The following is a 26,736-nucleotide window of genomic DNA, read 5'->3' on the forward strand; positions in this document are numbered from 1 at the left end:
TAGTATGTTAGTGCAATGATGCTAATGACGCATTAGGCAGACGTCCAGCCCCTACAACACAGTGGTATCAAACTACACATGGTTGCTACCATTGCCGTCCCGCTCACCGGCTGAAGAAAAATTTAAGGGCTGAGACATTCAAGGGCCACGTGACTCGTCGTACTGCGCCTACTCCGCTTTTCAGACGAGAGCACTGCAAACTGCTCCTGGCTGCTCTCGGCGCAGCAAAAGCACTCTCGCTCTACCGATGGATGACAGTGCTCCTGCGCCTGTTCGACCACTGAAACACGCCGGCTCTGCAGAGAGCACTTAAGCGTGCTTTTGGATGCTCCTGCTCTCCCAATAGAATTCGCCATATGAAAACGCATTTTATTTACACTGATTAGGAACTATTCAAAACTTAATAGATGCCATCAAAACCTATGACATCAATGTCTGGTGCGGAAATGTCACGGTGACGTTGCCACCCTCAGTGACAGTTCCTTGTGGATTTTCTCTCATACCAGGTGTCTTCTTCTGCCAATCACATTGATTTTGGAATTGTAAAAAAGTACTTCACTAATACCGTATTTACTCGTATCATCCTCGTACTTTTTTTGCCGGAAAACCGATGAAAAGTTGGGGGGTGCGAGAATTACGCGGGGAAAACATTCTACGAAAACGTACAGCCCGAAAAAGAAAACGAAGTGGCCGCAAATCGGGATTCTCATACCAACAACTAACAGCAAGCTTTAAGAAGTACTAATTAAAACTTACCTCAACAATAAAAGCGGAGGTTCAACACAAGACAAGATTTAAGTGAGACACAAAAAGCGGAAGCAAATAGTCGAAAATTAGAATACCATACGCAAAGCTTGCGGACGTTACGGTAACGTTCGTCGCTCAACAGGAGCCCTCAAAAGGTAAGCGTGGGATGTCAGTATTGGGCTGATGGCTATTTAACAGAATTGTCCACAGTTTCCTTCTTAAGAAATAAAGTTTACCATCAATCCCAAGGGCCTACCGGCGGCCCTGTTGTCGTCCTTTAGTGCATTATCTATCACTTGCAACTTGAAAGCAGCCGTACAGCTTCAGTATCGCCTCATAACTTGACAAGGTTACGGACGCAACATACAAAACACGCCGCAACGCCAACTGGCCACTTTGGCTTGGCTTGAGTTGGATTGAATCTCTGTGCAATAGTACGTACGCTTAATGCTTAAGAGATGGCGCCAGATGACGTGTGCTATCATCATCAGTGGCTGAAAAGTGCAGACGACATTATTGCAGCAGTTTTCGGGGGTGCGATAATAACTCGAGGAAAAAAAGAAATCGTATTTTTGTTGGGCGATGTGGGGGGTGCGAGAATTGTGCGAGTGCGAGGATTACACGAGTAAATACGGTAAGGAAAAAAAAAAACGTTTGCCTCTTTAGGGTCCTATTAAACTTGGCAATCAGACTCATAGCCCTGCCTATTCAATTGTGTTCTTAGCAAACTCGAAAATAGGGTAATCCTTGCTAATGGCAAATCAGTAGATTAGATGTAGTTTTTTATTATGCAAGCTACTTTTTCCTTTTCTTGAAGCCACCGGCATTCTTCTTGTTCTTCTTGCCAATGCGATCATGAACACCGAGTGCCTGTTCAGTGTCATCCGCATCATCATCGTCATCAGCTTTTCTCCTCTTTCCGCCCTTTTTTTTGTCTTCCTGCTCCTTGAGCTCCTACAGAGTACAACAGAAAATGTTTGAGGAACCAGAAGTCGCATCAAGATTCAGTGTTTAGGGCCTTTGTTCAAATGCACAGTTTTTAACTCATTTTAGTGATAAAAAATCAAACTAAAGCTACTCCTAGCAATAAACGAAACACACAACGATATACTTTTTCTCTAACAAAACTTTAGAGCTGGTGACAAGGTGTGTTGGTTTAGTAACATACATACACACAACCAATATCTTTGTGATGTGACATTCACTTTGGCAAAAAACAAACAGGGTTGACATAGAAAACACTTCACAATGAACTGCTAATAACTTCCGCAAGATAGAAAATGAGATAGGGTGTTTTACCAGAAAAGTGAGTAAAATGAGTGGCTTTAAATGGACCATGGCATGGTCACCCAACAAACTGCAGTTTTCAAAGAAATACTGAAGTAGAGAGTCTATTTTGCCTGTATAAGTATGAAAAATTAAGAGTAAAGGAATATTTCATTGCAAAATAAGCTGAGTAAGCCATCAGCTATAAACTCTGCCCACCCCCAGTAACCACAATTTTGCCATGGTGTGTGTGAAATAATGTGCTTTGTTGAGTGAAGCCGTCTTCTACCCAAGTTTCAGCAGCCACAATTTTCAATGTCCAACTGAAGAAAACTCAAATAGCTTTACTGCACACGAAACGAAATAGTTGGCCGGAATAGAGACACTCGCCAAACAAGCAAATCTTTACGCCAAGGCTCGCGAGTGCACCAGTGTTGTCAGACTCTCTGGTCACTCGCATCTTTATAAAAATGCTCATTGTAAGTTGTTACCTACTAAATACACTGAAATATCAATAGATTTCATGTGAACATCCAATGATTAACCGACATAACACAAATTTCAGTGAAAATATGGTGTCATGGCTCCTTTAATGATACCATATTTACTCGCATAATTCTCGCACTTTTTTTGCTGGAAAACTGATGCAAAGTTGTGGGGTGCGAGAATTACGCGGGGAAAACTTTCCACGAAAACGTACAGAGCGACAAAGAAAACGAAGTGGCTGCAAATCGGTATTCTCACACCAGCAACTTACAGCAAGCTTTAGGAAGTACTATTTAGAACTTACCTCAACAATAAAAGCAGAGATACAACACAAGACAAGATTTATTAAACACACAAAAAGTGGAAGCAAATAGTCGAGAATCAGAATACCGTACGCAAAACTTGCGGACGTTGCGGTAGTGTCGCTCAACAGGAGCCCTCGAAAGGTAAGCGTGGGATGTCAGTATTGGGCTGATGGCTATTTAACAGAATCGTCCGCAGTTTCCTTCTGAAGAAATAAAGTTTACCATCAATTCCAGTTTTAGGCACACGGCAGGCCCAACGCGTCTTAGTGGCTTTCAGCTGCCGTCTCCAGTAGCGAACACAAAACTCGTAGACAACGAAGGGCCTACTGGCGGCCCTGTTGCCGTTGTTTAGTGCATGATCTATCACTTGCAACTTGAAAGCAGCCATACAGCTTCAGTATCGCCTCATAATGTGACAAGATTACCGACACAACATACAAAACACGCTGCTGCAACGCACATTGGCAAAACACGCTGCAACGCACATTGGCCACTTCGGCTTGGCTTGGATTGAATCTCTGTGCAATAGTATGCTTGATGCTAAATAGATGGCGCCAGATGGCGTGCACTATCATCATCAGTGGCTGGAAAGTGCAGACGACATTATTGCAGCAGTTTTCGGGAGTGCGAAATTACTCGAGTAAAAAAAGAAATCGTATTTTTGTTGGGCGATGTGGGGGGTGCGAGAATTATGCGAGTGCGAGGATTACGCGAGTAAATACGGTATCTTTTAGAGGGTGTGAAAACTGAACAGGAGATAATATTGTTCTCATAGCACTGCTATAAGGTATAGATCCCTTTACTTTGTTATTTAAGAGTGAAATATCTAATATGAAATACAGCGATTGTGTCATTTGTTTTTACAAGAGGGTCAATGATAGTTCACACAATAACTGAAATTCCTGCTTGCTAATGTAGAGCTTTCACCAACTGAAATTCGAGAATCTACATGTACAAGCACTGGACATGGTGAGTCAATACAATGTGATTGTGATACGAGAGCCTTAATGAAAGAGTGAATAGTGACAGTATTCGGTTTGCAGCAGTTACCCAGCACTCATCATCGGTGCGAAAATTCCAACAGCCACCATCATGCAAGCCGATCACTTCACTGAACAATTTGTGCACATGAGTGCACTTTAATAAGAAAAATAAAGACAGTGGTTGCACACACATCTTAAAGAGCCTTGCTATAATTTTCCACATGCAAAACTTGCCAAACGTGGCCCCACTGTGAACAGTTCCAACTCACCATCTTGGCAAAACGCTGTGCTTCGGTGACTCGCTCGACGAGAGACATCACTTCCTCCTCGACCGTCTCATACAGGGGCAACTTCTTGCCAATCAGCTGCTCAATGCGTTGATACAGTTCCACATCGTACCTTTGTGGTGCCACCACAATGACAAGACATCAGTTTAAAACTCTAAAGGATTGCCAACACAGATAGTTTCAATAAGGACCAATAACACAGGTCGTGCCATGCAATCAGTGTAATAAAACAGGCAGGGAGAACTAAACTTTGGAGGGTCCTTGCAACACTTTTTGAGCACAGTTAGAAAAGAGGCTTCCAACAACATGCGAGCCAAATATTATAGCACAGCACGCAGCCTGAAACTCGGAAGAAACGATAAAAGTCAGCTAAACATAGCTTTACCTCCTCTCGACAAATGACGGAAAACACTAAAAAATCACTCGTGGAAAGCCCATCTATCATCCATTGGCTGACTTAAACATGGCACGCTCGGTCCTTACAAGGATCGTGCAGGAGGCCGTGACTTGTCCATGTGCACGCTCGTGATCACATTGAAAGAGCCTCGCGTTCGAAGAAAAAAAGAAAGAAGTGCTCAAGGTCACGAGGCGCACGTGACATATTTTTTTTTGTACCTATTATCCCTCCCTGCTTAGCTTCCAGCGCTTTTGTCGGGATGAGAGAAGAAAGAATGCGAATGCAGCATGCAACAAATCTTCATATCTCCACTGGTGCTGCACATATTCTCAAAAACTTTGCGGCATTGAATCCATGAGGCAATAAGCTTTTTAGTGAATCCATTCCAAGGTTACTTGAAAAAGTGTTTCAGGCCCTTTCAAATATGGCAGAACAACTACAACAATAGAAAGATTAAACAGCCCAAAGAAAAGATGGAACACCGTGAAGCACTCACAGATACAGATTTAGATTCCGTGTGTTCTGTCTTTTCTGCCCTTTTTAGAGGGAAGGTGCCATCAAATTTGTGCCTTCCATATTATAATTTGATATTGGCTTATCTAGATAAATGACTTTCAGTTTCAGTTTCTGTGCTCTGAGCTGGACAGAAGCGTCACTGTGTAGGAAGCTTAAACACATGGGCCCACAAAGCAGTGACGCATGCATTGCTGCGTCGCCTGCTCTTGCACGGACATGCGAGAAATTGCCCGAATGCCTGGAAAACTGACTGAATATTTCTAATAGAAGATATATCAGCGTGTTATGATTTTGGTAGAGGCAAACATCTCTGCAGAGTTACTGGGTTACCGGAGAATGGTATTATTGACATCTTGTCACACTTTGTGCAAGTGCAAATATAGGAGCATTTATTTGTTTTTACCTAGTGACTGCGGTGGTAAAATGATTAAAAAGGCAGTGCATTCAGAACTATGTTGCTGCCGAGAACTTTCATCAGCAGAAAAGTAGAATACATTAGATTTCTGCAACGATGATTCTTCATTTGCCTGGGTCATTTTAGCACTGCCAGGTGACCCCACCTATGAGGTTTCACGTTTACGGCTACACTAATTTAGTATGCTAAAGCACAAAAGTATGCGACCAGTCTAAAATTCTCTAAAGTTTTCTTCACAGATTCGTTTTATGTCAACAAGCACTTTGTAAGATGCGAACAAGTCGGGCTACTTTGATAAAAATGCCGAGCAAAAAATGGGTGTCAGTTAGGAGTTTATGCTTTCTTGGCTTGCCTGATGCAGCAGAGCTGCGAGTTACCGCTCACTGCAAGTATCTCTAATATAGGAGCTTTAATTCCACTCCCTACACAATCACGTACGTGCCAGTTGTGCTAGCGATGTGTCTCAATCACAAGAAAGAACATTTAGGCACACTTTGGAGGCAAGTTAGAATATATTCTAAACCTTTGCCGTATCCGACACTTTGTGCCGAGTGTCTCTGCCTACAGAGGAGGCCTGGCCTACAGTAAGCTTTTTACACCCTTGAAATTTGGTGTTGCTACCCCTTTAGGCATGAAAGAAAAAGCCCCAAACACATGTTTTCCTTGCAGTGTGTGCACTTTCTGCATTCGCAATGAGCAGGCATTGATACAAAGCTCTAGGCCGAAGCTCGTAGGCAAAAATGCACATAATAAATTTTTCAAAACAAGAAAACATGAATACTCACTGAGTCACGAATGTTATGGCCTTCCCGGAACGGCCTGCCCGAGCTGTTCGTCCAACCCGATGGATGTAGTCTTTGGAGTGGGTTGGGATGTCAAAGTTTACCACACAGTCGACGTGAGGAATGTCCAGACCTCTGTGAATGTGTTAGCGGGTTACAAGCCTCGTCGTGATAATGTAATCTGTACAAATAAATTTAATGACAATGGCCCACACTTTTTCTTTATGGCACCTCAATGCCAAATGGCATAAAAAATTTGAGGACACTGAAGGTAAGGTCAACAACATTGAGATGTTAATGACATTCTAATAGAAATACAACTGCGTAACTCTTAGGAACAAAATACATTGTAAACAGGTAGTAACCATAATTATCATCTCATGAACAATTCTGCTAGCACTGCTGGATTCAAATTAGAACTGTGTGAAAAGGAAAATTTCAAGTGCAATGCGAATTCATAGATTAAAGTTTGAGTGCAAATCAAACTGAATATTTTATATCGCATAGAAGCAAAATTACAGAAAAAGAAAGCTGCATTGAATCCCTAAACATTTCCTAAAAAAATAGGGAAATGAAAGCATTTCTTTTGGCTGGGTTGTTGAAGTGCAGGATGAGTGATGTTCCCTAGTTTTTCAATCGAGAATGAGGCAATGCAGAGGCCTAATTGTGTTTAGTTGTGGTGTAGACAACACATTAGAATAGAAAGGAAAAGACTATTTTTTCATCCTCTCCTTTCCTGATGTCGAAAGGACGTCCAATAGAGATGGCAGATAAGGGCATGCAGCCTTCGAGTCTGGGCAGCTCCTTATCTGCCCCATAGACGCCACTGTATAAGAACATTAAAAATTTCAGATGTTGAAAATAATTGTTTGACTTTTTGGACTTTTGACCCACATTTGAGGTCTGAAACAGCCTTTACTAAAGCCCTCACTTCTGCCATGGCTGTCATGACGTAGGTTCAAACCAGCATGAGTTGATCGGTTTTAGGCCTTAGCAGAGTCCGAAAAGCAGCTTTATCGTAATGCCATATTGTGATGGGGTGAAGCACATGAAGAACCTGAAGGGGGCCACTGTCATAGCGCTGTGCTGTGATATCTTCACGAAGAAGCAGAGTACGTAAATGCACAGAGGTGTGATGGCGACAGGCCGCAAATGCAACAGTACCACTTAATCCCTGAGCAACCCTTCACAAAACATTTTCAGCTAACTGCTTAGTAGTGCACGTGGCCTAGCACAGTGGTATGCATTGTCGCCCAAACGCCCCATCGCCGTTCATGTTGCCTCTTTGTGCAAGACCACTAAGTGCACAGCCCAGACCTGTGCCTTCATAAAGTTGAGCGGCTCACATTGACCACCCCTCATGTGGTCAGGAAGGGAGTGGGCATCTAGAACACTACATGACAAATACGAGCGTACAGCACAGCACATGCCAATGCAGTGACGGTGCCAGCTTGGTTGACGATGTGCCGCACACAACTAGGCACGATCGACCTCACGCGGTAGCAGATGCTGTGTATCGATGGAAATTCGAGAGTGCATGTGCGCGTCGCTTATGCTCGCACATGCACCAGGGAAGACTGAACAAGTCATCCGCCACATGTTCCACCACATCTTTTGGGGTTTCATGTCATCGTTTCTAAACACTCCATGCAATCTATTGGGCGCTTTGCTGGTATCGACAATGCTCACCAAGAGACGCAAATTTGAGATTGGTGATTGGTACATACTTAAGGAGGATCCGCAGCAGGTACCAAACATAATCACGAGACCCTGGGCACGCACCAAAATGCCTGGTAAAAGACTGAGAGGCATCATAGTTTCGGCAATCTTACAGCTTGAGTTGAAGCTTGATTACCTCGAATAGTCAAATTCGAGTGCAAATCGTATCAAATAGCACAAATTATTACAAAATTACTCAAAAGTTTGAATGTTTACACAATCCAAACTTAAATAGCAGAATTTTAAGTCTTTAGTATACTTAGAGGTGTTACACAGACCTTTAAAAAAAATGCTCAACATTAACTAAAAGATGAAGAAATCAATACCAAGATGACAAGGAAAGCATTACAATATATTGTAAATCATATCAATAAATGTCTTTTACCACTAAATATAAATAGTTTCTAATAGTAAGAATTTTCTGAAGTGCCAATAGAACAAAGAAAAAAAGACAAACCTGCTTGCAACATCAGTGGCAATCAGTATGGACCTGTTCTTCGACTTGAACTTTGTGAGGGCACCCAGACGCTTTGCCTGGTTTGGATGCAAGCAAATGGAAAGAATCATTTCAAGTTTATTATAGAATGCTTTGAACAATGCAATGTACTTAAGACACTTTTTATAATTCAACAGAATTAATCAAAGATCCTAATAAGAAACATTTTTTAAAAAAGGTGTTAGATTTCAAGCATGTGAACCAAACATATGTTGTAACTATTGTTCATAAATGATATTTCAAGCTTGTAGATCCCAATTATTCCAGAGTACAGAAAAAAAAAAGACACTCTATTGTGTGGAATAAAAAACTGGCAGGAGATGACTTTTGCATTAAAAGGTAAAATGTGACAGCATAAGCGGGTCCTGTGAGCATTTGCCATTTGCATTACTAGTCTAGCTTCATTCCTCGGTGCATGCCTCAATTGTGCCATGAAAAAACGAACAACTGTGCACCTAACATTGGCCATCAAACTACCCTAGAATGTTGTCTGCAAGTACAGTTGCCGATGCCCACTGCACCTCCATTCTTTTCTTCTTTTGCGAATCACCAAGGGGCCCACTACACGTTGAGCTTCTTTGTTGATGGTTTTTGCCAATGATGATGATTAAATAGGTAGGCGTGCTTTGTAATGGGTGGGCCTTTAAAACACCTACTCATTGCATAATCCACATGTTTTGACGCCTGGTGTGATCTATGCTTCTGCCACGCAATCAGTAATGACACTCCTTCCACAATTTGACATTCATGATTCGAAAGAAAAGGCGTACAGAAGACAAAAGAGAAGAGACATACAGACAGGGTGCCCACGTGTGTAAGTGTCCCCTTTTCTCTGTCATCTTTGTGCCTTTCATTTCGAATAGTGCAACATAAACATGCCCAGTAGTTCACTCTCACATGACACTCATAATGCTTGAAAGAGCTTTGGAAAAAAATGCAACAGCGTAGCTCTGTGACAAAACACCTGCTCGCCCCACAGGCGGTCCGATTCTCCCTCGGGCCAAACTTCTTATTATTTATTTGATTTGCATCTTTCTCACTTTTTTGGTGATGGCAATTTTCCCCTCAAGACCAACAATGTCCACACTGACATTAAAACTTCTGCAATACGAGCTCTTCAAGGATGTCGCATTAAAAAAGATACAGTGACCTAGAGCCAGAAGTACTCTAGAAGACTTGGTTGCACCTGTGTCTCTGCGAAATATCTCATTATTTTCACCCAAAACAAAAGCAAACAAATGTGCTCATTTAAACTGTAGTTAGCATTTACCAATTTTACACAGTGAACAAGCACGAGAAATGAAAAATCTTCAGGTGCAAATTATGATGGGCTGTTTACCTGAACTGTGTCGAATTCACACAACACCAAGGCACTTGATACCACACACTTGAATAACATAATTGAATCCCATACTTGCTTGACAGTTAAATGCAGTGCATTCAGTTTATTTAATTACTGTTTATGTTTTAGTCTGTGCTTGTGTTCCGTCATAAGAAACTTGAAATCACAACTGCCGCTAGACTGGTTTCAGCCCGGACACAAAAGAACAATGCATTCGCGTGAGCTGGGAAGCTATGCTTGTCGCCTAATTTTATTTTAAAAATAATTTAAATTTTTACATACATACAAAATGGCTCCCATGGCATTTGTCCTCCCTCGCAATTTTTAAGGATTCCCACCACTGCGCTTTTTCCAGTGTCAGCATTTCTTTTTTTTTGTTAATGTCTTCATTGTAAGCATTTGAATCAAACATAAACAAACTAGCAGAATACATCATGACCAGCATATGTTTGTCATGTGACTCACCTGTCCCATCTGTCCGTGGAGTGGTATAGCTGTGAAGCCCAAATTTCGCAGCAGCAGAGCCGTGCGCTGTGTGTTGCTGCAGGTGCTGCAGAACACCATGAACGAGTTCCCAGCCAGCTCGTTCAGGAGGTGAACAAGGTACACATCCTGCATGCATAATGCTTCCATTAAAGGGCTGGCATTAATACTATGTAAAACAGGCAAGCACTTAAAAGTGCCCTGTAACACTTATCTGACTGATAATAGAATTGACTCACCATTAGCACGTGACGCTAATGAATCACATGCTGCAAACATTTTCGGAATTGATCAAGTATTACACTCAAACATCATTGCAACATAGTTGCATCTTGTGCAAAAACAGATTTGTTATACATGAAAATTCGTTATAAAAATATATTCCTTATACTATATTGCAAGACTACTTTTCATTCACTTCATAACCGATATAACCGATAACCGATATAACTGTCATAACCGATATTTTGTTATATTTGGGTTCGTTATATCGTGACTTGAGTGCAGTGGGGCTACAGGTACACCCAAACTTCGATATAATGAACCCCGGTATAAAAAAATATTGGTTGTAGCAAAATTAATGCAAAATCATCTTAGAAAAGATATTGTGTGAGGAATGTACTTTCATAACAAATTTTCGGATATAATGAACTTATTTTCGTGTGAGATACAACTTTGTTATAATGAGGTTTGAGAGTATTACAGGTATTCAAGTGTACAGCTACGCAGGGAGCAGGATGACAAGGGGGAAAGAAAATGCGTCTCTTTGTCAGTGCATGTCCCGACATTGAGCACAGTCTTTTCTTGTTTTCCTTTGAGAGCACAACTTACTTTCAGCATGATCGTACGAGCAGGAACCTGGTGGCATCATGTGGCAGCCACGGTAACTATAGAACTCACAATACTCAAATCAGTCAGCAGCTTTGGGTATGTGGCACAGTAACCTGGGCATCATTTTCCAAGAAGGAGAGAGCTCACCTTGAGAATCCAGAACTATAAAGTCAAGGCTACATGCTGTGCTATGATGCGTGGCTCGCATGTTCTAGGGAGCCTTGACTACCGATCGGCAGCTTTTGTGACTATGCTAAAAAAGTGTCGCAGGACCCCTTTAAAGCTGAAATCTCTCTGCTACTTCTCTCCACATTAAAGACAGCAATGCAAGTAGAAACTAAATATGCTTGCATGCATCGAATTTTTAAATCCAACCTAACCATCAGTTTACAATAAATGTACGCATTACTTAGTGACATAGGTATCTCCTTAATTGTCAAAAAAAAAAGTTTCACACTCGCCGTCTTGGCTAGGAGTGCCACTGACTAACACTCCCAGGTTTAATGTACAGAAAGACGTGATAGAAAGAATGAGGGCATAACTGCTACCACAGACCAATTGGTATGGCATCAGACATATTATCTGAAAATTGCAGGTCCAGTTCTTGCCAGCAGCAAGAACTTCTTGTTTTCTTGTCCCCTTTGGTTTGTTTTTCATTCATATCCTATTACTACACTACAGTGAAAGACTAAAAATAATGTCTCCTACAGTTTCGTTCTCTTCCTCAAGTTTGTTGATTTCATTAGCTATATCTAATAAAGCAAACAAGGACTTAAAAGGGAGTCCCATCAAATTTTCAGGCTATAACAAGATTTTTATGGGTTTCCTCTGTAAGAAGGACACTTCACACGAATGTTCAAAATAAGCAAACACTTAGAACATTTTTAATTCACTTCCAAAGTGTACTCAAATGCTCATTCTTCCGGCCGAAGCCCATTGCAAGTGCGCCAAGCACTGACGTAGCTCTGTAGGAATGGCAATGAAAGTTGTAGCGATATCACACCCGATCTGTAGTGAGCGATGATATGAGCAGGTTTCCTCTTCAGGGGAGATGAAGGTTCATCGCATCGCTCCCCTTCTCTATTAAGTCAATGTATGGGCTTGACATTGCATGCCCCCGCTCCTCTGTGCCTGTAGTTGTGAGGTGAGTGACCTCCATCACGTACTTACGGAGAATGCATTGTGGCTGCTGCAGCCAGCCATGGCAACTGTCGGTGCGTTTGTTTTACAGGTGCTTGTGCGGCGCATGTGTGCGAGAGCAGACAATAATCAGCATAATGTGCGCTACAGCCGTGTGTGGTCGCAAGGCTAAGCTGGCTACACTGCTATGTCACAGCCAAAATCGGTACCCAGAAACCAAAACTGAAAATGTCTATATCAGTAAGGTGTTAATAATTTATTCAGCAAGAATAAATCAACCTTAGCGTCTTCATCATGCATCTTGGAGCTATAAGGGACATTTGCAGCAAAGAACGTGCAAGCCACAAATATGGTGGCACCACCCCTTCAATCTATCTACCTCTTTTTTTTTGTTAATTAAGGTGTAACATTTTGTTTACAGCATCTTTGAACTGGGTGACTCTCGTACATTGTTTGACCCAGCAAAAATGTAATGCAAAAAAAAAAGGAAAAACAAGCATTCAACTTCACATTGCTATAACCATCAATGGGAATAATAGTAATGACAATGCTGTGATGAGTCCATGAACCTTCACAGATTCTCCATGTGGCCTAGTGAGGTTTCAATGTACCTATGTCTGCAGAATGGATGCAAGCAAGACAAAATCGTACCTTGAATTTTGCTGGTATGAACAGGTAGTACTGCATCAGCTTCTCCACGGTCTGATATTTAGAGGAGACTTCGACCTTGACCGGGTCTCGCAACGATGCACGCTGCAGTTTTTGTACCTGCAATGTTGTAAGGTTGTGCATCAATGACAATGGATTGTAGTTAAAGAAGTACGGACATGATTTTCAGGCACCCTAGCAGGGACATTTTTTTCATGGAATTCACTATCAACACTCTCCACACACCACACCCAGACAAAACATATAAAGTATTTTACTTCGATTTTAAATTTTCTTTACCCAGTTTCTGCAAGCCAACCCCACCGTAATGAACATAATTACCACAAGTCAACGCAGTTGCCTTCTGCACGCACGCTAAATCTCCAAAATCGCTGCTTGTATGAACCACATGCAACTGAGAGCAAACCGACAGCTGTTGCTGTAATGTGGCGAGTTTTAGACGTTTAATGATGTCAAAATTGTGTTGACGTGTCACTGCGAAGCTGCACCCTTGATACCAGAACTTAAGGAGAGATGCGGGTCGAAAAACACGAGTTTTTTTTTTCAAAATTACCGATATTTATTTTTGCCTGTTTTGATAAGATTAGTACCTCTACTGTTATAAAAAAAAAATATACTGGTCCAGACTTAGCTGGAAATGCTTTAAAATTGCATCTAAAGAGCACAAGGTGCCTGTTAAAAGATCCAAAGTGTGCAGTCTTCGAGCACTTAGCCGCTGATAATGCGCCGCCACTCGCCATTGTTGATCGCATCAGCCGAAGAGTCGAGCCTCACTCTTCAAGCAACAACAGTTTCCCTCGCTGATGTGGCACAAAAAAATAATAAAAAGAAGCACGCTTCTGTGCGTTTTTTCGAGTGCCACGACTGGCTTATCGCGTGGTACAGATCAGGGACCGCCATTGGTCGTTGCACATCTGTATGTGCTGTGAAGCCCATTTGTGGGGTCATGTCTTGTCGAGCAGCGCAGCTGAACAATGCTTTTTCTCATGTAATTATCTCCGTTATGAAGGAAAAAATCATTGCTCGCAAGTTAAAGCTGTTGTGCGGCTTTCACTTGCGACCAATGCATCAAAATCAAACCATCTTGTTATCAATTCCAAACTTGCGGTGAATGCATCGAAATCAAAACCAATGCATCAAAAGTCATTCACACCCGTCAGCCTGAAAGTTCGTGATGCGTCAATGGATGACGTCAGCACCAATCTTGCGAGGTTGAAAGAGCTCGCAGTGATAAAACTTTGCAGGGACGACGTTGCCATTATGTACGACGTTATGTGGCACAAACATGGCCGCAAGATATAATGAAACTGGACTTAGTTTGGATTTCGCACTCCTGTCGAACTTCTTCCTAGCTTGCAGTTGGCACAAGGCTCTGCCAGATGAAGGGGAAGTTTGGCAAGCGTTTCATGGCCCTGTCGGTGAGCGAAATGTCCGTGAGGAGTCGGCTCCAAAAAGCCGAGAGGGACAAACTCATGGGGCTGATGTATTTTAGTCGCAGTGGCCACTACAAGAAGCATTGTTTTTTTTGGCGTGCAAATTTCACCAGATTTAATGATATCTTTCATAAATAAAAAATCAATTTTGACTTTAAAACTCGTTTTTCTCAAAACACAAATTTTGCCATTTTTTTTCAATGTGCTCCTCCTTTTTCGTGCACTTCTAGTGCTCGAATCTGCATGAAATTTTGCCCAAATTTTTTCTGAAGTATGGCGAATGCAATTATCTAGTTTATATTTCGGTATTTTATTGTATAATAAAAAATTCTATGTAAACCTTTACTAGGATAGGTGAAATATGTACTTTTTGCGTCTATTATTTTTCACGCCTATTACATATCTTGTATGTGCTTCCTATTTAGTTATTTGCATTCTACACTTTATTTCAAACAATATGAACTATGAATGGTAAAAAATTACGGAAGTTCAGAGATGAAAAGAGGGGGGGGGGGGGGGGCAAAAGGGTTAAGGTTTTCACTTTGTCATTTCGCAGAGCTAAAAGTAAGCAACTTGCAAGAAAACTAATTATATATTTGAAATCAGCATAAAAAGTTCTATAAACACCTCAAGTGTCATTGCTCTAGGCCGAATATTGAAAAAAAAGTGTCTTCGAGTAGTATCTCCCCTTACATAGCCGTTTTAAGATAGCAGTATTAAAAATATAATATATGCATTCCCAAGGACTACGACACTCTATTTTACATTCTTTATAACCGTGTTTTTATTTAGAGTAACAATCTAGAAAAATCTTAAAATCGTGTCAATGCCCCATCAAAACTGCAGCCCAGCTGGGAATCGAACCTACACCCTCAGGCTTCCCACTACAATGCCTTAGCTACTAGGCTACCACAGTAAACATTTAATTTGCTTTATCGGCCTCACTAAGATGTAATGGAAATACATATTTACTCGCGTAATAAGCCCACCTTTTTTTTCAGAAACGATGCCAATTAGGGGGAGGGTTCATTATGTGGGAGAGAAAAAAAGTAAAGGGAGTTATAAAGGCAAAGACTTCCCAAGAGGGTAATTGTAAAACCAAAGCGATTGCGCTTTGGTTTCGATAAAAAAACAAAGCAATTGCACTGTGTTTTTTTTTTGCTTTTTTTTCACACCGCTGTGCTTACATGGTGCTTTATGCTGAAGATTTTTTCTGTGTTTGACAGATGGCGCTATGTTGCAAAAGGGGCGACTTTAAAATTTCAATCGACGTCGTGCTCGCGCTGCTCGCATGGTTGCTAAACAATGTTTTGACTTTTATTACATCATTTTTTTATAATATAATGGCGTCATTTAGTATTTTTTCGATAAATGTTCAACAGCACTGGCTATCACATCAAAAGAAAATGCACAGATACATTAAAGAAAAGATTTTTTTTCAATGACCAAAATGTGGGCTGGGTTCATTATGGGAGTGAATGCGGTAACTTAATATACGACTAAGAGAGATAATGCAAGTTGTATAGTGCTTTCATAATGAGATCCTGCAGTAGTTTCTGACTACATGCAGTGACAAGCGGCTGACCTTTTTTGTCATGGTTGCCGAGTACAGGTAGGTGCGCCTCTCCCGTGGAATCACTCGCAGGATCTTGTCAACCTCTTCTTCAAAGTCCATGTTGAGAATACGGTCAGCCTCGTCCATCACTAAGTATTTGAGAGACTTCAAGTTGAAGCCCTTGGTGTTTTCTAGGTGGTCCACCAGACGACCAGGGGTGGCTGCGAGCAAGGAGCGAGACAGTGTCACATGAACCGTTATTACACGGATACAGCAAAGGATCGTTAAGCAGACTAACTTAACTGGAGATGAATAAGAAAGGTTACTCGTGCAGCATTGTTTGTTTGATGAGCTCTAACAAGTTACACCCTCTATCTAAGGCAGAGATATAGTCAATTAAGCAGAACTTCTGGTTTGCTACCAAACAATAACGAGAAAAGAATGAGCAAATAAAAGACGTAAAGTACAGCATACAAATAAAGCAGGCATGCAAAAACAAAAGAGGAGTGATAATTTCCTAAAGTGCTCTTGCAAAGCTTCAAACGTCATAAGAATGTAACTGCCATGCAGATAAACGAGCTGGAACCACACTACTAAACACATTATACGATTGTTTTGTTTGATTATTGTTGTACTTTGATAATGTAATAAATACATTGTTTGAAGGCATAGTTAGGAATAAGGCTTCGTACTGGAGATGAAAAAAAACATGAACTCTGTTTCACTTGTAAAGAAAAAAAAAAAAGTTGCCCCACCGCGGTTGTCTAGTGGCTAATGTACTTGGCTGCTGACCCGCAGGTTGCGGGATCGAATCCCAGCGGCGAGCTGCATTTCAGATGAAGGCGTAAATGTTGTAGGCCTGTGTGCTCAGATTTGGGTGCACGTTAAAGAACCCCAGATGGTCGAAATTTCCTGAGGCCTACACCACGGCGTCCCTCATAATCGTATGGTGATTTTGGGACGTTAAACCCCACATATCAATCAATCAAACAAAGAAAAAATACAACCACTGAAACAGCTACGTACTGAAGTCATAAGCACGAGGGCTTTTATGCCCACGACTCCAGTGTAACAGGTGATTCAGTGGTTTTTTTTTATGTTTATTTACAGTACATAACACGATTTCAGACTAAAGGAATGCAGTCTGTCAGCTGTTCTGCATTAAAAAAAAGAACACTCACCAATTATGACGTGAGGCTTCTTGGCCAGTGTTAGTGCTTGTGTCATCATGTCAATGCCCCCCACAATCACAGCTGCAAGTAAAATATTACAGTCAAATAATTCACACACATAAAAAAAAAAGAGGAGCAATAGTATGTTTGCAGTATACATACACTAAAACAAAAGGGGATAGAAAACAGTGAGAAGACCTAATAAGTAATAATGTGTTAATAGGAAAATAATCATACTTTCATGATTGCAACTTTCGTTAATTAAAACAGTGACACAAACCTTACAATGCGGTCATTTTATTGAATAAAAATTCACAAAAAAATTAGTAATAAATTGTTCTTAAATTTGTTTCGAGTGAAAGTAGGGAACAAACGACACCAGTAGAGATCGCCTCGTGACGTTGCCTGACATCATGCTCCTGTCTAGTTCACTCATCTTCTGATTCAGACTATTTCACTGCAGTGAAGGATGACATCATCACAAAGAAAACTGTTATGATGATCCAAGTGGTGAGTATGATAAAAATGGGAGTCAGGTCCATGGGAGTGTGCACAGGGGGAGTATAGTCTCCCACCCGGCCCATAACAATCTGAAGGGGCGTGGGGGAAATTTCACTACATACCTTTACTCTGTTAGACATTTCATGTAATTTTTAATGTGCGACGTTAAGGCCACGCACGCCTTTCGACAACCACTGTGGTCGACAACTGCCGATGCTGTGTTCAAAAAATTGTTGATCAAAGGTGTGCAAATATTCGAATTTTGAATTCAAACCAAATAATGCCTAACTGAATAATTCTATATGACTTTTGAATAGCTAGGATATGAAGTTTCATGTAAATCAAAAAGGCAAATATTTAAAATGCAACAAACACTAATGGTGCAACTTGGCTAGGGTGGGGTGGCTAAAGCTAACTTCGTTACAATGCACCTTTTTCCTAGAGGGTCAGTAAACAACTTGAGCTCCCAAAATTTTAATGGAGAGAATTTGGTGTACTTTTGCTATGTCAGTCGAAGTAGACTCACCTGAGGCACAGATGACATTGTAGCAACTTTGAAAACAAGAAGGAACAAGTGGGAAGGCAGTTCTTGTTATAACTTTTTTGTTATGCATTGTGATACAAATCATCATCATCATCAGCTTGACTACCCTCACTGCAGGGCAATGGCTTCTCCCTTCCGATTTGCCAATCAATTTCAACTGTGACGTCTTTAATCGCAGCTTGTTGCCTGACCTACTTTGCTCTCTTCTTGTCTCTTAAAGTTACACTAGTCATTTTCGTTTCCAACACTCGCTGCATCGTCCTCAATTTAAACTGAACCCTCTTTGTAAGTCTCCAGGTTTCTGCATCGTAGGTAAGTATCGGCAAGACGCAGCTGTTATATACATTCCTCTCAAGGGGTAGTGTTAGATTACTATTCATGATTTGAAAATGCTTGCCGAATGTGACCCACCCCATCCTTATTCTTTAAGTTACTTCACACTCACGGTTCGGCTCTGCAGTAACTACCTGTGTTAAATAGACATATTCCTTTACCACTTCCAATGGCTCTCCAAAGAGTGTTGCACATTAGTTTAGTTTTATGCAAATTGATTTTAAGGTATATTTTTCTGCTTTCCCTGTACAATTAAGTAACCATAAGCTCTAACTCATCCCCCGAGTTACTCATCAAAGAAATGTCATCTGTGAATCGGCAGTTGCTAAAATACTCTCCATTAACTCTTATCCCTAACTCCTCCCAATCTACGATCCTGAAAGCTTCCTGTAAACACGTGGTGAACAACATTGGAGAGATCGTGTCTCTCTAACTGATGCCCTTGTTTATAGGGATACTGTCACATTATTTATGGGTAACTATGATGGCTGTGGATCCACTGTATATTTCTTCCAGTTTGTTTATGTGGTGTTTGTCGATGCCCTAATTATGTAGTGCCTGCGTGACTGCTGATGTCTCAACAAAGTCAAATGCCTTTTCATAATCTATGAAGGCTACGTATAGGGCTTGATTGTATTCAATGAATTTCTCTATCACATGATTGATAGCATGAATATGGTCTATTGTGGAGCAGCCTGTATGAAATCCTTCTTGGTCCTTTGGTTAATTGAATTCTAATGTCCCCCTAATTCTTGTAGCTATTATTCATGTAAATAGTTAGCAGAGAACAGACAGTAAACTGATTGGCTTGTAATTTTTCAAGTCCTTGATGTCTCCTTTCTTATGGATTAGGATGATGTTGGCATTTTTCGGAGATTCTGGTACCCTACTCGTCAGAAGGCACTTTGTATATCAGGTGGCCAGCTTTTCTAACACAATCGCTCTGTCATCTTGCAGGAGTTCCGTAGTTATGTTATCGTTGCCAGCGGCTTTGCTTCTTTCCATTCCTTCTAGAGTTCTCATTACTTCCCCTGACGTTACTGGTAGGATGTCAAATTCATCTGGGCTATTATTGCTCGTTACGATGTCGATGGTGTTTTGGCTTCTGTACAGCTCTCTGTAGAACTCCTCCGCCACATCAACTATCCTATCCACTATCCATATTGGTTGTGACTTTGCCTTCCTTGTCCTTTAATGCATACATCAGATTTTTGCCTATGCACAAGCTTGCCTTCGCAGCTTTCAGGCTTTTCCTGCTTGTTACCACATGCTCAATTCTATCTCTATTATACCTTCTTATGTCGGCTATCTTACGCCTATTGATTAACTACGTTTAAAGCTCTGCTAGCTCTATTTTGTCTGGTTCATTAAAGGTTTGCATGGTTTGTAGTCTTTTAATGAGATTTTTTGTCTCATCGGAAGTGCACTTGGGGCAGCCCAAATGGTGAAACCAAAAATGAAATAAGACCTCATTCTGTGTGCTCACCCGGGCATTGTACAGGATGCAGAAGTAGTTAAGATCCGATGCAGTGACCATAGAATGGTAAGAGCTCAAATTCAACTAGACCTAAAAAAGCAAAGGCATAAACTCATATGTAAGTAGCCAATCAATGAGCTAGCATTGAGAGGGAAGTACAGGAATTCAGAGTTTTGCCTCAGAATAGATTCACGGCTCCATTCGAGGTAACTGACAATAGCGTTCAAAGAATAACGATAATCTGACTAGTATCGTCAATGCGTGTGCAATGGAAGCCGGAAATGCAGTCACTAGACAGGACACTGGCAATCTATCCCAAGTCAGTGCCCCATTATAAAGGGAATGCTCACAGCATCCATTCATCCACTGACATCAACTGCGTGCCTGAAAAAAGTCATGCTCAAAATCAAACCAGACGTCTGAATTACACAATCACTACCATTTTTTCAGATGAAAAATGTTTTCAGAAGCTCAGGTTCCATTCTTTCTTTATTGCTACCCAGGATCTTGACATTTTGAAACTTTTTGTTCATAAAAACTAGTTGCTTTTACTAAAAGAAATGATATGGACCTGAAAAGGTTAAGCACAAGGCTTGAAGCTTACAAACCCCAAGAAAACCTACATTATTAACCAGTGTGATGTCAGTGCACTTTTTTCTTTCAGAAGAATTTCTGTAAATTTCTCGTTGACAAGGAACAAATTTATATGAACATATAGACTATTCGCCCCTCACATATGATTGCCCTGTGCACTATTACGTGTGCACGTAAGTGCATCTACTGCTACAACATCGAGGGCCACTTCAAAACAGTGCCCTCTACCAAGCGTTGTGTAACACCCACCGCTCTTGACGCCGATGCTGGCACCGAGAGCTTCGAACTGCTCGGAGATCTGGAATGCCAGCTCCCGTGTAGGTGTCAGGACGAGAGCGAAGAGACGCTGCGGAGTCTCCAGCAGTGCTTGAAGGATAGGCAATGCAAAAGATGCCGTCTTGCCCGAGCCCGTCTCTGCCAGACCGATGACATCACGCCCTGCAGTTAGTTGATCAGAAGTGTAGCACTTTGAAAAAAATAGTAGCTGAGCGAAACATCATACGCATGACCGATAAGCATAACTACAAAAACAGGCAAGCTGGTACAACATTCGCGAAAAGATTATAAGCATGACTTGCTAGGCATTTGTACAAACATTAAAAGGGCCCTGAAACACTTTTTCAAGTAACCATGAAATGAATTCACTGGAAGAGCTTATTGAGCTGGAGTTGCATGTGTTTTCCGTCACCAATTAGCTACAAGAGTGGCATGCGTCGTCTCGACCAGTTTCCTACAGCATTCACTAGATGGAACTGTGGCGTTGCCATCATTCCGCCATCGTGGGAATGATGGGTTGACCATCAGGTATGTTTTTATTTTACTTCAAAATTGCTGAGCTTCATCAGGCAAAAAGCAGGACCAAAATCACTGCAAAAAGCCTGAATGCCCTCTTATGGCAGACGCAGTACTAAACAGAGCTTATGAACACACATGCAGCATATACACAAATACAATGCACTTATTCAATGCAACTGCAAAAAAAAATTGAACATGTTGAATAACATCCCCAAACACATGGCATTTACAGACAAAATAGAAATTTTATATGTTTAGTGAAAAGAAATGTCAAAATTGATTGTTATGCATTAAAAACGGTTATTGTCACAACACTAAGAAAAGCAGTAGTATAAACATGGCTACAATGTACAACGTGATGATACACAGTTAATTGAAACACTGAGTGCCAAACAGATATAAAAAGAAAACATTGCGGTAATGCATTAACCTTTGTTTATGTCTTCATTCAGGTTTACAAAACCACTTCCTAATTTGTCTGCGAGTGAAGGTGTCTTCCCGTTTCCAACTTATTTGTATGTGACGAACCATCAGTCTTCGCTACAAGTGCCCAAGTGACGTTTTTTGAGTTCGAGTCATGAAGCGTGTTTCCAGAACATGGATTTGCCTAGGCTTTGTGCTCCCGACTTCAGACGCACTTGTGGCGTCGCCTATTGGTCTGTTTTGGATTATCTTTTCTGTAAAAGAGTTACGCATTGCGAAGCACAAAAGGGTCAGGATGGCGAAGTGGGACTGCGAAACTTCCGCCACTTTGTCTTGCGACAAATAGGCTGCGGACCACAGAGCCCAAAGGAGGGAAGCTTTTTTAGGCAAATCCGTGCTGGCTGAGACGTCATGCGTTGCCGCTCCTGTAGGCACTAGCTTTAGACATCGCTCTACTGCACTAACATAAAACTCAATGGTCACGGCTACTCGTTTCAACTGCGGCTGCAACGAGCAACTCCGAACATACGTTGAAAGAATGGACTGTTTGGCGAGTAAGTATTCTATTACCAAGGAAACCGCGCAAAAAACATGGACGCGCTGTTATTCTTTCGCTTCGTCCACGTTTTTCGGGCAGCTTCCTCGATAATCGGAACCTACGAAACGGTCAAAATTGTCAACTAGCCGACCGGTTGCACGGAATGTATAACGGCAGATACTTGCCTTGCAATGCGACTGGCAAGGCTTCTCGCTGAATTTTTGTGGGGGCCTTCCACTTGAGCTGTTCGCAAGCTTCGCAGAGTACGTCCACGACACCCTGTGACAATTTAGAGCGAAATAGAACAGAGAAGTGTGAAATAAGATGTGGAATCGAAAGATCACTGCGTGTGTTTCGAGACGTGCACAAACATGCGTCATGTCACGCACACACCAGCAGGTAATAAAAATGCCGAGGCTTCCTACAGTGCCTCCACCGAAAATTCTAGTTTCTCTTACCAATGACTTGAAAGTAACGTTTTCTTCGGATTTCTCTTCATTTTCTACTTTTGCTTCAGTCGAGCTTTCGGGCTCCTCGGGCGCTGCCATACTAGTTTGAAAAGACTTGTGGAGTATCTTGGCTTTGGAAACGGCTGCTTTACCTATGACCTCATTGAGATGTTTTAGCACGGAGGAAGTGTGTTTTCGCATGTGTATCAAGTAAAAAAAAAATGCGTTATAGCTAGATATTACACGTTTTAAACATACAATTTAGGCGAATCGTTTTACAGCATTTTTTTTCTTCACGGTTGATGTTTTTTGAGCATTGTAGATCTTAAAAGTTTTAAACTTTTTAAAAACGTTATAAGTGAAGCGTTCAAATTTAAAAATAATTACTTTTATATTTAGTTGAACAAAATAGAAGCAAGTTTTTATAGCACAAACACAGTAAACAGCAAACATAAATTATCCATTAAGGAATATACAAACTTTATAAAATATTACTATAATATATATAATTATTATACTAACTTTATGAATTTATCTAACAGCAAATTTGTTTGGTTGTTTGCGAGTGCTTTGACATGGCTCTGACAGCGAATTCAGCAGCTTTAAGACTCTACAATAAAAACAAAAGAATAAGCAGAATATGTACTTCTTTTTGTGATTATACATTTGCCTCCTTATTTTATTGTCAGTGTTTACACACTGACAATATGTACATTTTTAAAGCCTCCGGAGCGCTCAGAAACGATCCGTCAAATGTACCATAAATAATGTAAGTGAGTCGCAATCGTATCCAATCCACATCAAGACAGACTCAGTTTCTATCATGGCGAAGCATCATCCGGACTTGATTTTCTGCCGAAAACAGGCCGGCGTCGGTAAGAACGATGTGTGATAGCCCATCTTAACGCACTAACAGGGCGACAAGCAACTGCTTGATGGCAGGGCTTTCTAACATTCATTTCTTTTTTTGTATTTGCAGCCATCGGACGTCTCTGCGAGAAATGTGAGTGAACGATCCCTCAACGTTTGACATTTTGAGAAGAGCAGCCTTTCGTTCGAGCGACGTTAAGAAGAGTGTAAAGGGACCGGCAGGATTCGTGGAAGGCAGTTATGGGAAATCATTTCTGACGCATATTTCTGAGGGATAGGTTGTATGTCTTCGCTAAACTTGCCTTTGAAGCCAGAGATGCTTTGGCGACGGCGATTTATTTGCGCATATCCGCGTCCTCTCCTTGAAAAGAAAACGCGCGCGAATAAGTACAACTTGGGTGCAATACTCCCCCGTCTGATCTTGTAGTACCTGCTTGCGTACCTGCATGCTTGCGTACCTGTTCGCAGTGTCGTAGCACGCATGGTCGCGAAGCACGCAATCATGTCGTTTGAACTACTTGCTGGCACTGAAGCTTGCAAAACCTAGACAAACTTGTGGTAAATGAACTACAATAAAAAAAAAATCGGCAATAAGCTCTACGCAACATCGTCTTGCCATACACAGCAAGCAGTGCTGTGTACCTTTTGTGTATCAGGGGTGCTCATCACCGACTCGAAGGTCACGGGTTCGATCTAGGCCGCGGCATTTCGGTGTAGGCGAAATTAGTCCGCGCGCTGTCGGTGCTCGTTTAAGAACACCAGGTGGCCGACATTTCCGGAGCCCTTCAGTGTGGCATCCTTCATAATCGCACTGTGGTTTTTGGGTGTGAAACCTCAGACATCATTATAATATAGCCAGGTAGGCCAGTAATTGAGCCATTACGTAGAAAATTGTTATAAAGCGAAAGACAAGAAAAGCATGCACATCATAAAAGTCTAAAACGAGCAAATACATGTGAAGGGATGTTTATGTTGTATGAATATGAATAATTAAGTGCATTACATTTTGACAAAATGGAAGTGCAAAAGCAGCATAATCCTGTGAACAGCCAAACGAAATGATGCGCCACGTGCCTTGCCCCTTTCTTTTCGTGTTTCTCGTCTAGTTCGAAACCTTCGTTCACCCTGCTCTCTTCTTGCTTTGGGCAGGTGACGGCAAGTGCGTCATCTGCGATTCCTATGTGCGGCCGTGCACCCTGGTTCGAATCTGCGACGAGTGCAACTACGGCTCGTACCAGGGCCGCTGCGTCATCTGCGGAGGCCCTGGCGTCTCGGACGCCTACTACTGCAAGGAGTGCACCATCCAGGAGAAAGACGTAAGTGGGACGTTCGGCTAAGCCACTGCCACGCTTGAAATGGTGACCATTTCAAGCGTGGCAGTGGACGGCATTAACACTCAAAGGGACACTAAAAAGCAAAACTATTTTTTTGCATATTAGTAAATTACAATTTCACAATCATGAAAACACCATTCTTATGGTGACACGACACTTGGTAAGCAAGAAAATGTGCAAAAAAAACTGTGATTGGAGACACCACCTTTAGATTCCCGCACCAAACACTGTGACGTCGTCCATTTTTTAAGCCGTCTGCTGGGTCCTACATAGCTTCTGATAAATAATATTGAAGTACATTGTAGTCTGTAGGGGCCATCGGTTTAGCATACGCTGTTTTAAAAAAAATTTCATCGTGCCGGTGTCACAAAAATGCCAAATAATAAATTGTGGAGTTTTTTACATCACATGTGGTGCTTGCGGCGTGAAACCTAAAAATTGAACTTCAGCCTTGATTTTATCTGCTAATAATGAACTTATGACAGTTAAACTAGGGACATTGAAGTTCTCAGAGTGCAGTCTATGAATCTAAAACAACTCATCGTTTCTCTTCAGTGTCCATTTTAGAGCCCCTGCAACATTTTTTAAAAATAATCAACGAATGCATAACACCGAATGGGTTGCACATAAAACATAAAACAAAAGATAGATAGGCAGCACAAGTGCCAACTCAAACTTTACTTATTTAAGAAAGCGTGTTCCCATACAAATATGCTTCTGAAGACTGCAACTTGAGATATACTAGCTTACTGCTTCACCTGGTGTTGCAAATATGCATGTTGCTGTTAGCATCATTACACAACAGTACACAAGCGACTGTTTAACAGATGCCTGTGCATGCAACATTCGTACACATTTTTAGCGTTATTTTGTAGTCTCTCGCTCAATAAAAGATTACAACACAGTTACATTCCCTCTGCATGCTTCACGTAACATCGATTCCCAAAGTACTGCCGATTTTTTTGCTAACCCTGTGAACCGTGTTGCCTTGTCATGGTAATGTCCATTTCGGTGGGGCTGGCTTGCAAGATGATGGCCAACGAGAAATTTGAAATTGCAGTAAAATATTTTATGCATGTTGTCTGGCTTTGGTGTGTGAAGAGCCTCGACATGGTAAACGAGGAATGTCCCTCCTTAGTTGCTCAGAACACTGCTGCCATATGTAGGACAATTGCAGCAGAACAGGAGGCACAGATGGGTGCAGTCTTGTCCTGCTGTTTGTTAGGGGATGCACCAGCTTGCCTGGCTTAGTTGTAACAAGCAGTTAACACACTATTTGTTTTTTCCACTGCAGAGAGACGGCTGCCCAAAAATAGTGAACCTGGGCAGCTCAAAGACTGACTTGTTCTACGAAAGAAAAAAATACGGCTTCAAAAAGAGGTGACAGGGTGGCTGAAGAAGCCTTGCCGGCCCAGGCATGGCTTCAAGTCTGTATCTTCATTTCATCTCTAGCCACCCTGTCGTAAGCAAGATTTCCTGGGCTCTCAAGTTTATCATTTGGTGTTCTATTTTCAAATGTTTGATTCCAATTAAATATTTCCAAACATTCTGCAGCCTGTCTGTCTTCTAGTCCAAGGCTATGGACTGTAAATGAGAGGACCTCAGAATTTGAATGATCAGAAGTACTCAAAGATAACTCGAGACCAACATATCAACTAGCATTGTGGTGTTTGTTTCTCAGGGCCAGAGCAACATTAGGCGACATGATTGTCTGAAGTTTCGAGATGTCAGCAGTTATAATAAACACTTTTTTGTAGAATGTGTGTCTAGTAAAGGGGCGAAATGTGTCTAGGCCTATGACTAATTTATAGCCCCTTCCAATTCTTGGGACACTCTTCTATATGACACCAGTGT

General features: G+C 41.4%; 2 protein-coding genes across 3 annotated transcripts; one reads left to right on the forward strand and one right to left on the reverse strand.

Annotated features, from left to right (window-relative positions):
- Positions 1-1,512: 1,512 nt before the first annotated feature.
- pths (probable ATP-dependent RNA helicase DDX47) lies at positions 1,513-22,845 on the reverse strand. Its single transcript, XM_037430737.2, has 11 exons — positions 22,688-22,845; positions 22,415-22,508; positions 20,723-20,911; positions 17,034-17,105; positions 15,883-16,073; positions 12,847-12,963; positions 10,207-10,353; positions 8,361-8,437; positions 6,188-6,319; positions 4,057-4,186; positions 1,513-1,701 (listed from the first exon to the last, which is right to left on the reverse strand). Exons 1-11 carry the CDS (start codon positions 22,775-22,777, stop codon positions 1,543-1,545), a joined length of 1,398 nt encoding a protein of 465 aa, XP_037286634.2. The 5' UTR covers positions 22,778-22,845; the 3' UTR covers positions 1,513-1,542.
- Positions 22,078-26,431, forward strand: Phf5a (PHD finger protein 5a). Of its 2 annotated transcripts, none has more exons than XM_075868485.1 (4): positions 22,078-22,245; positions 23,658-23,681; positions 24,698-24,864; positions 26,177-26,431. In XM_075868485.1, the coding sequence occupies exons 1-4, from the start codon at positions 22,167-22,169 to the stop codon at positions 26,264-26,266; spliced, it is 360 nt and encodes a 119-aa protein (XP_075724600.1). In that variant the 5' UTR covers positions 22,078-22,166; the 3' UTR covers positions 26,267-26,431. The 2 variants fall into 2 exon arrangements, with proteins under 2 accessions (XP_075724600.1, XP_037287050.1); XM_037431153.2 differs by lacking the exon at positions 22,078-22,245 and adding an exon at positions 23,428-23,553.
- The last annotated feature ends 305 nt before the right edge of the window (positions 26,432-26,736 follow it).

Source organism: Rhipicephalus microplus, chromosome 7 (genome assembly GCF_043290135.1).
Source record: "Rhipicephalus microplus isolate Deutch F79 chromosome 7, USDA_Rmic, whole genome shotgun sequence".
In the NCBI taxonomy this organism is placed as follows: domain Eukaryota; kingdom Metazoa; phylum Arthropoda; class Arachnida; order Ixodida; family Ixodidae; genus Rhipicephalus; species Rhipicephalus microplus.

What these genes read in the sequence shown, in the direction of transcription:
- Phf5a (XM_075868485.1), top strand. Translation starts at nt 22,167, where the DNA reads ATGGTCACGGCTACTCGTTTCAACTGCGGCTGCAACGAGCAACTCCGA. An exon ending in AAGAATGGACTGTTTGGCGA is followed by an intron (nt 22,246 to 23,657) that starts GTAAGTATTCTA and finishes TTGTATTTGCAG; the next exon opens with CCATCGGACGTCTCTGCGAG. An exon ending in CGGACGTCTCTGCGAGAAAT is followed by an intron (nt 23,682 to 24,697) that starts GTGAGTGAACGA and finishes TGCTTTGGGCAG; the next exon opens with GTGACGGCAAGTGCGTCATC.
- pths (XM_037430737.2), bottom strand. Translation starts at nt 22,777, where the DNA reads ATGGCAGCGCCCGAGGAGCCCGAAAGCTCGACTGAAGCAAAAGTAGAA. An exon ending in CAGCATCGGCGTCAAGAGCG is followed by an intron (nt 17,106 to 20,722) that starts GTGGGTGTTACA and finishes TTTTACTTGCAG; the next exon opens with CTGTGATTGTGGGGGGCATT. An exon ending in GAAGCCTCACGTCATAATTG is followed by an intron (nt 16,074 to 17,033) that starts GTGAGTGTTCTT and finishes CCTTGCTCGCAG; the next exon opens with CCACCCCTGGTCGTCTGGTG.